Below are 15,290 nucleotides of genomic sequence, written 5' to 3' on the forward strand. Positions count from 1 at the left end.
TCTCATTGTGGTGGCTTCTCTTGTTGCAGAGCACAGGCCCTAGAGCGCGCAAGCTTCAGTAGTTGTGGCGCATGGGCTTAGTTGCTCCGCAGCGTGTGGGATCTTCCTGGACCAGGGCTCAAACTGTGTCCCCTGCATTGGCAGGCAGATTCTTAACCACTGAGCCACCAGGGAAGGCCCTATATTATTACTATTATTATTATTATTATTATTATTATATTTTTGTTTTGAGGTAATTGTAGATTCCCATGCAGTTGTAAGAAATATTACAGAGAGATTCCATGTACATAGATCCCATACATTTCACCCAGCTTCCTTCAGTGGTAACATCTTACATAACAATGTAGCATACATAACTATATGTAGCTATATGACATAACACATATGGGCTATATAACATAACTATATATAGCAAGATACCACAACCAGGAAATTGGCATTGATATCCATCAGCCTTACTCAGATTTTACTAGTTGTACACTCTCATCTGTGTGTGTGTTAAGTTCTATGCAGTTTTATCACTGCAAATTCCTGTGAGCACCACCACAGTCAAGATACAGAACAGTTCCATTACACAGGCTTCCTGGTGCTACCCTTTTACAACCACACCACCTCCCTCTCTCTTCCCTCCCTGACCCTGGCAGCCACTGATTTGTTCTCCACCTCTATAATACTGTCCAGGTCTTTTTTCATTCATTCTTCTGGACTCTCAGCAGGCCTTTTGATCTGGAAACTCATATTCTTCTGGTCTTAGACATTTTCGTCCCTCCCCTTCTTCTCGCCTTCACTTTCTCCCTTGGTGATAACTTCCTCTCCACTGTTTTCTCTTTCAAAAACTCCTAAGGGTTGGATATTGAGTTTCCAGGACCAATCTTCTAATTCTTACCTCTTTTCTGGCTTATTGTCCATCTCTTTGATTTTTTGTTCTATTTTAGAGTAGCTGCTTAGGTGATTCTTTGGAATTTTTTTGCATTTTTAATTTCTGTGAGCTCCATTTTATACTTTCTTTTTATTGCATGCTGTTCTTGTTTCATGAATGCAGTATTTTTATCTTCTCAAGTCAACAGTATACTGAGTATTGCTTGTGGAGGTTTATTTCTCCTTCTTGCTTTGTCCTGGTTTCTTCCCACATAATTTTCCCCCTGTTTATTTTGGTTAGTTTTTATCTTGAAGCTTTTCATAGATGTAGTGATAATCCTTGGCTGTCTTAAATGCAAACAGGGATAAAAAGCATAGAAGGAGCTTTCCTTTGGCTTATTTTTTATCTGCTGGTCTTTTTTTTTTTTTTAACATCTTTAGTGGAGTATAATTGCTTTACAATGGTGTGTTAGTTTCTGCTTTATAACAAAGTGAATCAGCTATACATATACATACATCCCCATATCTCCTCCCTCTTGCATCTCCCTCCCATCCTCCCTATCCCAGCCCTCTAGGTGGTCACAAAGCACCGAGCTGATCTCCCTGTGCTATGTGGCTGCTTCCCACGAGCTATCTATTTTACATTTGGTAGTGTATATATGTCCATGCCACTCTCTCACTTCGTCCCAGCTTACCCTTCCCCCTCCCCCGTGTCCTCAAGTCCATTCTCTACGTCTGTGTCTTTATTTCTGTCCTGCCCCTATATCTGCTGGTCTTTTCTCTGATGCCATTTGTTTTTCCAGAGAAGATTGCTATAAATTCCCATCTTTAGGTTAGGGGAGTGGGGAGTGGAGGGTGGGAGTGAGGGTGTGGAGTAGATGGATGTCTGCCTGCTAGAATTTTGGGAGTGGGCATGGGGAGTGGGGCTGGGCGGTCTCACTCTTTGGTATGCAGTATTCGGAAACTTCAGCTTGCCTTCTGCCCTCAGCTAAGCCTGGCATCCCTGAGTCCCGATTCACTTGCTTATACTCTCCAGAGATTAAGTTGGCTTCTCTTGCGCAGGCTGTGGGGAGATCCTTGGTGGCCACCTGGAGTGGCAACTAAGTACTCCTTAAATACAGACTTCCAGCAAATTCCCATTTTTAATCCCATACCTCACTCCATCTTCTACTGTGTCGTCAACACCTGAGGCTTTTTGAGGTTCTGCGATACAAGGGCTTATTTCTTATCTGGAATCCCCCCTGGTTACTTTGGTTTTGACTTCCTTCATTCTTCCGTGACTGTTCTCACTCCCTTACTGCCCTTTAGTGGGCTCCTGGGAAGGCATGCAGACATAAGTGGGTGATGAACCAGAGGTCCATCGAGGCATTTTGCACAGGAGTTATTAATGTCTCTCCAGGGGCGGTGTGGAGGGTAGACTGATTGGAAAGGGCAATGGTGACAAGAGGAAGCAAGTGCATTAGAGGAGAGGCAAGAGATGACGGGCGTGGGAACTAGCTGTGGCAGGAGGGGAAGGAGGCGGGAAATATCAGGCAAGTGGGATGAAAAGGACCTTAGAAGTAAAGGAGAGGGATGAATCTACGATGCCACCTCAGTTTCTTTTTTTTTTTTTTTTTAAATAATTTATTTATTTTTGGCTGTGTTGGGTCTTTCTTTGCTGCACGCGGGCTTTCTATAGTTGTGGCGAGCGGGGGCTACTCTTTGTTGCGGTGCGTGGGCTTCTCATTGAGGTGGCTTCTCTTGTTGCAGAGCATGGGCTCTAGGCGCGTGGGCTTCAGTAGTTGTGGCATGTGGGCTCAGTAGTTGTGGCTCACGGGATCTAGAGTGCAGGCTCAGTGGCGCATGGGCTTAGTTGCTCCCCGGCATGTGGGATCTTCCTGGACCAGGGCTCGAACCCGTATCCCCTGCATTGGCAGGTGGATTCTTAACCACTGGGCCACCAGGAAAGTCCCCGCCACCTCAGTTTCTGACCCAGGTGGCAGGTGGCTTAGTGATGGCTTTGCTGAGACAAGGAACACAGTAAGAGAAAGTCTGGGTGAGGATGGGTTCAAGTGGAGGAAGTATGAAGAACCCAAGGGAATTCCAGGTGGAAGTATCCAGCAGGCAGATGGATATAAGGGTTTGAAGCACAGATAGTGCCTCTTGCTGCCCGTCCTTGCCAATTACGTAAGCTGAAGCCAGTGGCATGAATGAGATCATCAGCTGGCAGGTAAGGAGGAGGGAAGGGTGGAGAGCTGAGGACAGTGGACCGTGTGGAGATGAAAGGGATAGTCTCTGTCCTCCAGGAGTGAGATAAATACGGGAGTGGAACCAAGTGACACCCAGCCCAGCCCTATCACTCCAGAGCTAAAAATGGTGGCCATTCAGGCTCTGATGTTGGCCAGCAGCCTCTGAGCCCATAAATTCCTCAAGAGCTGTTTATCTAAGCTCTGCAGCCCCCATCCCTGAGCCCCAGGGAGGGGACTGCCCACTTTCCTGCAGCTGTTTCAGGACAGCTGATGGGGATGCCCCTGGGCTTTCCTTCTCCTGGGGCACAGGATTGAAGAGAGTTGATGGTGGGGATTTCCCCTCTGCCTTGCGGTCACACTGAAATCCAGATCATTCCTGACTCCCTCCCTCCCACAGGCAGCATCAGCTCTGAGGTCTGTCTATGGGAGGCCTGGTCCTAATGTTCTTAAATGGCAGAATGGGTGGCTGGCCTCAGGTCTGACACCTAGAAAGGACTTACCCTGGGGTCTTCTGGCTATATGTACCCTGGCAGCCCTGATGGATGTAAAAATAAGCATGTTCACTTTGATTGCTTGCCACCCAGTGCATGCACTTCACTAAGCCCTTTATGTGCTGAATTCGCAGGACTGTATAGTTGGGAACATATTGTGCCCATTTTACAGATGAGGAAGCTGGGGCCCAGAGAAGTTGGGTGATTTACCTGAGGTAGAGTCTGCATATGTCTATACTGGGCACACTCCCAGGTTAGAACTCTGAATTTATGCTAGATGTTGGCTGTGTCCTTGTCCTGTGAGAGCCCATCCCCAACCCTGCCACCCCTCAGCCCCTGGTGAGTGTGTGTGTGTGTGTGTGTGTGTGTGTACACGCCCCTCCCTGCTCCTGTGCTCTCCTAGACTGCCCTCCAGAGACCACAGGAATTCTGATGAATTAATCTCATCACTTTATCAAGGAGGCACTTACAGAAATTACAAGGCAAGGCCACCAGCCTGGCTTTGCTGGCAGCCAGCCGCTGGGGCCATAAAACAAATTGAAAGGAACAAAAATAAATAAATAAAATTAGATCTCTCTCCCTCACACACACACACACACACACACACACAGGCACACCCAACAGAGTCAAGAACATCCCTAGGTTCTTGTTAATGCTCAGTCTCTTGTCCTGGGAGAGCAGCAGTGCCAAATCAACAGATACTTATGGACCCCTTGCTGGAGTGACAACCTAGGATCTGTCCTTCAAGGGATTGACAGGCTGGCTGGGGGCTGAGACCAGTGAACGTGAAGAGTTAGCCACCTGCCAGTGGCATCCCAAGGCGGCCCGAGTCCCCATGCCCCAGGCCCTGTAAACTCACCGCCCAGGGGAGCAGAGCAGAGCCAGACCCCCTGGTTTCAAGTCCTTGCTCTGCCTCGTCCTGGACTCGGCTCACCTTTCTCATCTGTAAGATGGAGAGGAAGATGTTTACCTCCAGTGTTGTTGGGAAAATTAAAGATTCAACATAAGAAAAGTAGAACCGCAGCTGCTTCATAACAAGCCCTCGTCAGTGTTAGCTCTCAGTGTGTATTGAGCACCTACTGTGTGCCAGGCACTGGGACTACGGAGAAAAGCTGGTCTGGGAGGAGGAGACACACAGTGGCGACCGGGTGATGGAGAGAAGGAGCACCTTCCCAAGGGGGGCCAAGGGGTGTGGGCAGGCCAGGCGAGGAGGCGGAGGCAGCAAAGTGGCCTTGACCTAAGCAGCAAAGGCCTGGGAGCCTAAGAGGTCCCTGAGTTCCAGGAACTGATAGTTATGCAGAGCAATGGGGAAGGTGAGGCTGGAGAGAGAGGAGGGGAGTGGGGTGGAGGCCGGGGCCAAATTCTACAGAACCTTCTAAGCCGGGATAGACCTGGATGAACTAGCTTATGTATGGGATTTCCTCCTTTCTGTTTCTTTCTCTCTCTGTCTCTCTTTACAATGTCGTGTTAGTTTCTGGTGTACAGCAAAGTGATTCAGTTATACATATATATCTATTCTTTTTCAGATTCTTTTCTATAATAGGTTATTACAGGGTATTGAATATAGTTCCCTGTGCTATACGTAGGTCCTCGTTGTTTATCTATTTTATATATAATAGTGTTTATTCATACATCCCAAGCTCCTAATTTATCCCTCCCCTGTTTCTCTTTTTAATTTTACCATGCTTATGTGAATATTGAAATTATTTCCCAAGAAGTCACACAAGAGAGTGACCTAAGAAATGGTTAAGGTCAGGTAACAGAAGGGAGGGGCATGCGGAATCTTTATGCCTCCCCCTTCCTCTTACCTCCCATCCTCCAGCACAGAGGATGACTTCTGGCCCCCCTCCCCACAGAAAGATGGTGCCGGCTGGACTTGAGAGAGAGAGATCTGTAAGGTGCTCCAGCCAAATCGACCTCTGTGAGCCTCAGTTTTCTCACCTGTACAAAATGAGGATGGAATCCTCACTGGGACGTTGTGAGTACTCAGTGTAATTAGGCATCTTGTAATTGGGGCTCAATAATTTCAGTACTTCGAAACACTTTTGTCAGTGGTGGAACCTGGTTCATGCTTGTTCTCAGAAAATCCAAATGCTACCTGGGGAGGCTGAGGCACAGGGACACCTGAGGACAGCCCCTCTCCCCTTCCTCTAGACCACCTCAGTAGCTGGGTTAGCATACGGGCCTGTCTGAAGTCCCCAAGCTTCTTGTGGGGTGCAGGGGTGGCACAGGGACTCTGTGTGGCCTTGGGTAACTCACTTCAGCTCCCTGACTCTCAGTTTCTTGGTCTGTAAAATGGGGCACTGGTGGGTCCCAGAGGGTTGTCGTGAGGATGGAGGGAGCTGAGGCAGGTCACGCTCATAGCAGGTGCACAATGAAGGTGGCTGTTATTGCTGCTAAAGTGGATGGGTTATGTGTGGGGGGGGGGCTTCTGGGCACAGGCAGGCCTGGACCTGCCCTTTCTAGCATGGTGCAGGGCTGGGAGCGGCCTTTTGGAGGCTGCTCTGTGCCAGGCAGTGTCCTTGTTGGGTGAGCTGGGCCTGGGAGGGCAATCTGGGCAAGCAGCTTGCTGGGCATCACTTGTCCCTGCTCCCTGAGAAGGTGGCAGCTGGATGGGTGTTGGGATGAAAGGTTTGCACTAGTTCAGAGTCTGTTCTCTGAAAACCACAGACTCAAGCAGACTGCACTGACTGGGACGGGGGCCGAGGAGACATGATAAAATCCAAAACAGCACGGTGGTCCACTGTCCTGCACTTGTATCTTTCTATTGCCTGCCTCTCCGCCCACCCCCAACAATTCCAGTCCCTTTCCCCCTCCCATTGCCTTTCCTTTGGCCTCCAGGCTTGTTATAGCTGCACAGTGCACATTTGTGACATGAGTGCAGACACGTAAGAGCACTCAGGACAGATGCTGCGCCCCTATGTTAGAAAGGCAGCTGCAGCCTCTCCCGACCATGCTGTCAGCCCTCCCAGGAAGAGGCACTGAAAAGAGACAATGGCCTCCCCAGAGCATTCGAAGATCAGCTCATCCTGAATAAGACTCATATAGTTACATTGCACAGAACCACTCTGTAAACCTCAGGTTTCCCATCTGTAAAATGGGGATGGTATCAGTACCTACTTCATGGAATTGCTATGAGGATTCGGTAGATTTTTATTCAGCAGGCTGGTCTTGCATGCCTTCTGTGCAGCAGGGGTTGATCTCAGTGCAATAGAGATGACGTGATGAACAGCACACCTCTTGCCTTCGTGGTGCTCACAGCCTACTAGGAGCATAGGGTCAGATTCATGAAGCCATTATTATCACCCAGTTAAGGGGTGACATGGAAAATTAATCACAATTTCCCTCTGCAGCAATGAACTGTGCTTATAAAATCACCAGCTCACGTCAAATCGTGCTTTACAATTTTTAAAGCAATCTTATATACATGATCTTGCTTAATCCTTCATTTAGCAGATATCACACTATTTTGCAGATGAGGAAACTGCAACTCAGTGAGAGGAAAGTGATTTTCTCAAGGTCAGCCAAGCTGGGTGGCCTGGGCCTCTACCGTGGGATGTGGGATGCAGGCCCTGGTCCCTGCGGGCTCAGAGCTGCCAAGAGGTTTTTCCCATGAGTTGGGGCTCAGGCTGGATGGCATAGGGCCGGTGGGCCACACTGACGTTTTGGTCAGCAGTGGGATAAAATTTCTCTCCTTGGGATAAAATGTCAGCTCAGTGAGTTTTGATGTCCCAGTTCAGTGGTGGCTTCAAAACTGTGGGTGACCATTCTTCAAAACTGTGGCTGCCTGGCCGACCTGACCTCTGGCACTGGGATCTCTGTATTTAAGAGAGTAGGAAACACCCTGACACGTGTCTCGGAGCGCCTCCTACATGGAGAACCACTGCCCTGTGGGAACCTCGGGGCTGCAGAGTAGTGATTTGGTCGGTGAATCCCCATCCAGCCTGTGGCTGGCAGATGGGGGCAGCACCTGGCAACCCTTCTGTGTCTGCTTACAGGGAACATTGAGTACAGCTGCCCGGCCACCAACGAGTGTGAGATCACGAAACGGAGGCGCAAGTCCTGCCAGGCCTGTCGCTTCATGAAATGCCTCAAAGTGGGGATGCTGAAGGAAGGTAAGAGGCCCCGCTTGGCCACGCAAGGCGGAACCGAAGCCTGGGTCCTGGGCAAGCTCTTCTCCCCACGGGAAGTCTCAGACCCCCGGGAAATGCCAGCAAGCTCAGGACTTTCTCCCTGAGCGGCGCACAAGAACAGGTCTCCGCCTGTAGCCCAGGTGAAGGCCCTGCCCCCCGGGCTGCCTGTCTCACACACCCTGCAGGCAAGTGTGCAGCCTCCGGTCCCCGTGTGCAGCTAAAGCTCTCCGCGCTCCCGGGAGGCTGTTGGGGAGCAGGAGTTGGAAGTTCTCCATTAAAGATCCTTTGGGGAATCATGACCCCACTTGGGCCTTAGAACAGCTGGCTTGGTGCTCTGGGGAAGGCCCTCGTCGGGGCCAAGAACCCTCTCCACCCTGGGAAGGAAGGCTTGGGATGCTTTATTGCCTCTCGGTGGCCCATGGAGTGTGGGCATGCAGAGGGCAGAGACATTAAGGCCCAGAATGACACGTCACGTACCCTTCACCTGCCAAGGTCAACCTCTGTTTTCCAGCAGGTGCACAGGACATGGCTGTCACCTGGCCAGTGTTTTCCTCCTCCTGTTCCCTGCCCCCACCCCCATCCTCTCTCTTCCCTTTCCTTTCTCTGCCTTTTGCCTCTCTTTCTCCTCTAGAGCCCTGCCATCCAACACGGCAGCGTGAGCCACGTCTTCTAAGTGTAAAATACACACCAGATTTTGAAGACTTACTAAGATGATAAAAAGGAGCGTAAAATATTGTAGTAATAATTTTTTAAATGATTACATGTTGAGATGATGATATTCTGGACATATTGGATTAAACAAAACATATTATGACATTGATATCACAGCTTCTTTTTACCTTCTTCAGTGTGGCTACTAGAGAATTTTAAGTGACCTGTGGCTCTCATTATTAGGACAGCACGGCTCTCGGTCTCCTGCACCACCTTCCCTGTTGATCTGCTGACGCTGATGAACCTCGTTTAGTGCCATTTTTGGAGATGGGTAGTGTGTGTGTGTGTGTGTGTGTGTGTGTGTGTGTGTGTGTGTGTGTTTCTCCCCTTCCCCTGCTTTCAAGGGGAGCCAGTGGCAATTTCTACAGATCAGCTTTTATGACTCTGGGCCCTGGGATCCTTCCAGAAATGAGAGGAGTCAGGAAAAGAGGTGTGTGCTGATGATCAGATTGTCTGATCCAGAGGGGCTGGGAGAGAAGAGGAAGGGGCGGGACTGGAATGCAGGCCCTCACTGGGAGGGGCTTCTGGAGCCCAGCCCAGCCTTTAAGAGCCCGAGGCCCTCCTCCCATCCTGGCTTCCAGGTGCCCTCTGGGAAGAGGGCCCGAATCTAAGGTGCTTTGTTAGTAGGACGACTTGGACGTTGTTGTGATGTGGAAATCGGGGACTCCCTCTGTTTTGCATTCCGGGCTCCCCCTTCACCTCAGCTCAGCCCAGTTCCTCCACCACCCGTGTCAACATGGCACATCGACCTTTAAACTGCGTTTCTTACTAGTTGTTTCATGCAACCCTTTTGAGATGGAGGAGGCCACTCAGCCCTTATTCACATGCCAGCTGCTCCACTGGGGGATCAACTGAAGAAACAGCTCTCTTTCTAGATTAGAAACAGGCTGCGCTGGACCTGCTGAAAGACTGTGTCTGTTCATTTTGATTCTCCCCAGTTTTGGTCTACCCCTGTGTAGGGTGTGACCCCAGCTAGTGGCTGAACCAGGTCCTCTGTCTTCTGTTCTTTCTGCTCCTCCAGAGCATCCTGGGGTTCACAGATGAGGAAACTGAGGCACAGAGGCCCTCAGAAGCGTGCCTCAGCGCTGGTCTCCTGACTTCCCCCTCTGCATGCTGCTGGGAACCAACCCAAGGCTTTGTCAGCCTTGGAGAGACTCTGCTCTTAAGTTTGTAAGGATGTTCTGGGAAGCCAGGTGTGAGGGCCCTGACTCAGGCAGGGGCCAGCTGTCCAACAGCCTTTCCTGGTTGGAGCGTGTAGCCTTTCTTGGCTTACTTCACAGCGTCTGAGGAGCTTGGAACAGAAGAAGCTGATTGCTATCAATATACTCCTGAATTTGAAGGGAGACAAAATTGAGTCCTGCAGGGACTCACGCTGGTTTGAAGGGAGCTGGTCCCAGAGCCTGGAGCCTGGAGCTTCTCCCTGCTCTGCTGTGTCTGCTCCCCATGGCCCAGGTCAGGGGTGGGGAGGCTTCCAATCCCAGGCCACCTCGCCCTCCCCCCAGGATTATGAGCAGGGAGGGAGAGATAAGGAAAAAGTGGGGACCGCCACTTGAAATCCCTGGACCACCTTGCAACCTTTGAACAGAGTCTCTTGAGGGGCTACCCAGTGCTGGGAAGAGAGTAGGGGTGCTTCCCAGTGGCGCCCCAGAAAGGCAGAATGATGAGGGGATCCACAGAGGCAGAGAAGCAGGTGGCCAGGGACGCAATCCATCGGCAACAGCAGGCCAGGCACCCCGCCAGCTACTTAAAAGGAGTGAGATGGATGCTGTGTGTCCCAGGATGATGGTGTGGGGTGCTGGGGGAACGACAGCCTCAGGTGGGGAGCACACGCATGGTGGGCATCTGAGGCTGGTGGCGGGAGCCGGGCAGGTGTGCTGAGCTGAACTTCCCGGGGGCCCAGCCCGAGGTCCCTCAGGAGCTCTGCCCCAGGAGAAGGGCAGTCACCAGAAGGCTCCCCTCCCCGGCTCTGCCCTGCCCCCGCTGCTGACGGGGGAAGATGACACAAAGCTCCGAGCGCCTTCGTTTAGCTCTTCCCCGCAGTACAGAGCCTTGGCAAGATCCTGGGATCTGAAGCTCCACGGGGACCGGCCCCTTAAGAGGAGCATGCCTCCTTGAGAAGCCTGTGTCCCTGCCAGGCAGCTGCCCTGCCTCCTGCTTTTGTTTAGGTGCCCGTTCCCGCCACCCCCCATCATGTGCAGGCGCCCAGCCTCCCTCTGTCTCCCTCAGACTCTGACCTGACTCTGAAATGCAGACTCCAGCCTTCCCCAGGTGCCCCCCCATCTTCAAGGCTCCTCGACATCGGGGAGCCAGGGGCTGGGGTCCTGGGTCTTCTGGGGGAGGGGGATGGAGAAGGGGAGAATGGAAGGCCAGCCTCCCCCTCCTCCCCATCTCACCTACATATCAGAACGCTGTTTCCCTCTTCTGTCCAGCAGCTCTGGATGCCTTATTCGGTCTTTCCTTTCTTAAGTAAAATAACCTGAGAGATTGCCACGTGATTTGGGGGGGCCCAGCAACTGCCAGGGAAAAGGTCAGAAGTGGGGCTTTCTTTGGCTCAGCCTCTGCCTCGAGGCTGCTGTCAGTTCTGGAAGCATCGGCTGTGGAACACAGGTGATGTCCAAGGGTCTGTCTTGCTTCAAGCAAATCCCGTGTATGAAAATCTGTATTTTCAGAGAAAAGAGTGATGATTCTCTTTATAAGAAACTGAACACAAAATCTGCTCTGGGCTAGGAGTCAGTGCCTGTGTCCCCCCCTGGCTCTTAGGTATCCTTGCTGTGTCTATTATTTCTCGCTTACGCGCCTGGGCCTGCATTTCTTCACCTGTGGAGCAGGGGTGTTGAAACCTGCTCTCTGTCACTAGGTCAAGGTGAGGACCAGATGGGACAACTCCTTGGTAAGATCTGCTGTGGGACCGCTTTAAAATGTCAGCTTCCTGGGCGTGTTAAAGTAGCATTGGATTCAAAGATACTCTCGTTTGCGCCCATTGTGTTAGGCGGGGCATACTAGTGTCCAGCTGCCTTGATTTTCCTCCTGGATTGGCTGGTGGGAGTCTTAGAGGTGGCATCGCCTTAGGCTGACCCCGTCTGGGGTCTAAAATGAGGATGAGAGGGTCCCTTGGGAGGACCATGGAGAAGCTCTCCCCGATAGGTGAGGGTGTGGCCTGACGGCCTCTAAGCCAGGAGGACCTGGAAAACCATTTGCTGCATTTCACAGGGGGCACCCGTACATCTGGGAATTCTGCAAATCTTCCCGCACAGACTGTCCCTGCAAACTTCGCCTTCTGTTCACCTCACTTTACCTCCCTCAGGCCACCAGCCTCCCGGGCCCGCTTCATTTCCTCCTCCCCTCAGCCCCTGGTCTGCCTTTCCCCAAGTGTTTTCTAAAAGATATTTGATTTCAGTGAAAGCTGGGCTGACATCCATGCAATACGCTCTCAATCTCTTTGTGCTTGTTGGGAAGGCGGAGGGCTCCTCCGGGGATGCTGGGTAATTGGGTTAGTGGCCAGCTCATGTCAGGAAATTAAAAGGAGGCCCTGATCAGGTGCCCGCTGCATGGGATTTAATGGCTTTGTATTTATAGAGTATCCCGCCTCTAGCCCATGCCAGAAATACCACTTTTCTGGCCCTGTGAATGAAGAAAGAGGATGAGAGATGACTTGCCTTTAAAAATTCTTTTTCTTTTCCAAAATACATTAGTGTTCTGAAACAAAACAACTCTTGAGCACTTCAAAGAATAGTTTTGAACTAGAGCCCAAGAACTCTGATGGCTGTTTGTATCCCCCGAACCATTTTCCACCCTACACACACACACACACACACACACATGCTCACGCACACACATCTGACACCTCACAAGATCTTCCCATGTGGCCTCACGCCTTGGGCCACTCAGGCACGATGACTTGATGACCTCTGGTTGGGGAAGTGTTAATTGAATGAAGTCACAGGAGATGGTCTTGTCTGTGCTGAGCCCTTATTACTGTTCATTCAGGGCTTCTGGCTCGTCGGACATTGGATAACAGGTTCAGTGGTCATACAGACACGGTAAAACCCCAGCGGCATCATTTATCCGCTCCTTGGGTGATTTACTAACTTATTTAAGCCTCCCTTTCCTCCTCTGTAAAATGGGAATGATAGTAGTTAGTTGCGTTTCATCTTGCTCCCGATTCACCAGGGAAAGCCCCTAGAGTTGTACCACAGAGTAAAATGTTAGTTACTGATTTAAGATACTCTGCATCATGTTACATCACTGGTTTCTTCTGTGTTTCAGAAGGCAGTTTTGAATCTCCTGTAGCCTCTTTCCCTGCTCCTTGGCTGATGACCTTGCTTCATATTTGCTTGAGAAAATAGAAACAGTCAAGTGGGGAATTTCTAAACCTCCTGCTGTTGAATCCACAAACCTACCTACTTGTTTTCTGTCTTCACTCTTGTTAGAGGTATTTCTGTTCCTATCAAAAGCCGGTCTCCCCATCTCTGCGCTGAATCGCATTCCTCTTTCTTTATTAGGGACTTCACTCCTATAGTATCATGTCAGCTTCCAACCCCATCAAACCCTTCCTCACTGCTGGATCATTTTCATCAGCACCCAAACAGAATTTAATTTAAAAAACCCACAAATTGGGCTTCCCTGGTGGCACAGTGATTAAGAATCCACCTGCCGATGCAGGGGACAGGGGTTCGAGCCCTGGTCCGGGAAGATCCACATGCCGCAGAGCAACTAAGCCCGTGCGCCACAACTACTGAGCCTGCACTCTAGAGCCCGCGAGCCACAACTACTGAGCCTGCGTGCTGCAACTACTGAAGCCCGCGCGCCTAGAGCCCGTGCTCCGCAACAAGAGAAGCCACCGCAATGAGAAGCCCGTGCGCCGCAACAAAGAGTAGCCCCTGCTTGCCGCAACTAGAGAAAGCCTGCGCGCAGCAATGAAGACCCAATGCAGCCAAAAATAGATAAATAAATTAAAAACAAACAAACAAACAAAAAAAACCCCACAAATGTATTTTGATCCAAACTTTATCTCTGTTCAGCTGCTGCTACCTTACCCTGCTCCCTTTCTCAACAAAACTTTCCTGAAGGGTTGACAGCACTTACTATATATCTATCCACTTTAAAAATAAAAATGAAAACAAACAAAACACTTCCTTAAAAAGTAAGCGTCGAGGGACTTCCCTGGTGGTCCAGTCAGTGGGACTTCGTGCTCCCAATGCGGGGGGCCCAGGTTCAATCCCTGGTCGGAGAACTAGATCCCACATGCGTGCCGCAACTAAGAGATCCTGCGTGCCACAAAGACCCAGCACAGCCAAAATAAATAAATAAATAAAATATTTTTTTTTAAAAAGTAAGCATCGAGTAGATTCAGAAAAATGTTTATAGTATGTTATATTAGTTAAGGTAAGGCTAAACTTCTGTACAAAGAGACTCCCTTCCTCCCTCAAAGCAAAAAACTCAAACTTAAGCAAGATAGAACTTTAATTCTCTCTCATCTCTCATATAACAGTCCAATAGGTCTAAGGTGATCCAGGATTGGTTGGCGGCTTTGCCATCCTTAGCAAGTGGTTTCCACTTGTGGACCCATCTCCCAGACAGCCAAAAGTAAGAAAAGCCTATATCCAATCCCTCGAAGGGCAGGACCCAGAGTGGTACAAGTTCCTTCCATTCACAGCCCATTGGTGGAATCTAGTCACTCGGCCACACGTCTTTGCAAGGATGTCTGGGAATTGTAGTCTTTAGCTGGGATGCCATGTGTCCAGCTAAAACTATGTTGGGATGGGAAAAGAATAACATATTTTAAAGGACAGGCATTGTCATTTGCCAAAAACATATGTGAAGTAGGAAGAATATTGATACCTTCCACCCAGTCTAAGAAAAAGAAATTTTACCCTTACTTTTGAGATTCCCTCTGTGCCTGAGCCCGCATTCGTTACTTTCAGGGGCAACTATTATCCTGATTTCACGTTATTTTCCCTTGCCTTTCTTTATAGTTTTATCATATATTTGTATCTCAAATCATATCACGTTTTTCAGTTTTAAATGAAATTATACTATACATATTCTTCTGCATCTTAATTATTTTAATCAGTACTTCTGAGATGAATGCTTCTCGTTGCATGGTGCTATAATTCATTTATTTTCATTTCTGTATTACAGGAGTCAGCCGGATACATATTTTAGGCTTTGTGGGCCAAAAGGTCCCTGTCTTAACTATTTAAATCTGCTGTTGTAATGTGAAAGTGGCCACAGACAGTATGTAAAGGAGTAAACAGAGTTGTATTCTGTGAGGTACTTGTCTGAGCCTTTTCCCAAATTTTCTACTTTATTTAGAAATCTTTATATATTCTTGTCATTTTTATGAGTCATTTTTTCAGTAGCTGGTGTTGTAAAAATCTCATTTGTAGCTTTCTTCTCTTTATGGCATCCTTTGATGAACAGAAGTTAGTAATTTTAATAAATTGAATGTATCAGTCTTTTCCTTTATGGTTTGCACTTCTGTGTCATTAAAATATATATTATTTATTTATTTACTTACTTACTTACTTACTTACTTAACCTGCTACTGTAAAGATGCTTTCCTAATCTGCCTTACCCATGTTGGTCTTGGATCCTGCTGGACTTGACTTTTGAGTACAATGAGCTGGCTCCAGGATGGCAAATTGCTTTTAGCTGGACTGTCAACTGTGGGGTTGGGAGCAGCTGCCTAGAATGCATGATTGAAAGGCTTCTTAGGCAGTGCCTGGGATCAGTAGGCAAGAGTGCTGTGACTGATTAGCAATGTCTGCCACAGACTAGGAAATGGAGGGTGGTGGCACAGCTGACAGCTTTTTGCCATGTCTGATCTAGTGCAACTGAGTTTAAGTGATTTGCCCAAGGCCATGCAG

General features: G+C 49.3%; 1 protein-coding gene across 3 annotated transcripts in view; it reads left to right on the forward strand.

Moving 5' to 3' along the window:
* Nucleotides 1–15,290, forward strand: part of ESRRB (estrogen related receptor beta) — a 175,105-nt gene that overhangs the window by 131,673 nt on the left and 28,142 nt on the right. For all 3 annotated transcript variants that reach the window (XM_061181121.1, XM_061181122.1, XM_061181120.1), the window contains one exon: nt 7,576–7,692. In XM_061181121.1, the coding sequence (XP_061037104.1) occupies nt 7,576–7,692 (117 nt within the window). The remainder of the gene's footprint in view (nt 1–7,575; nt 7,693–15,290) is intronic.

Source organism: Eubalaena glacialis, chromosome 2 (assembly GCF_028564815.1).
Source record: "Eubalaena glacialis isolate mEubGla1 chromosome 2, mEubGla1.1.hap2.+ XY, whole genome shotgun sequence".
NCBI lineage: Eukaryota > Metazoa > Chordata > Mammalia > Artiodactyla > Balaenidae > Eubalaena > Eubalaena glacialis.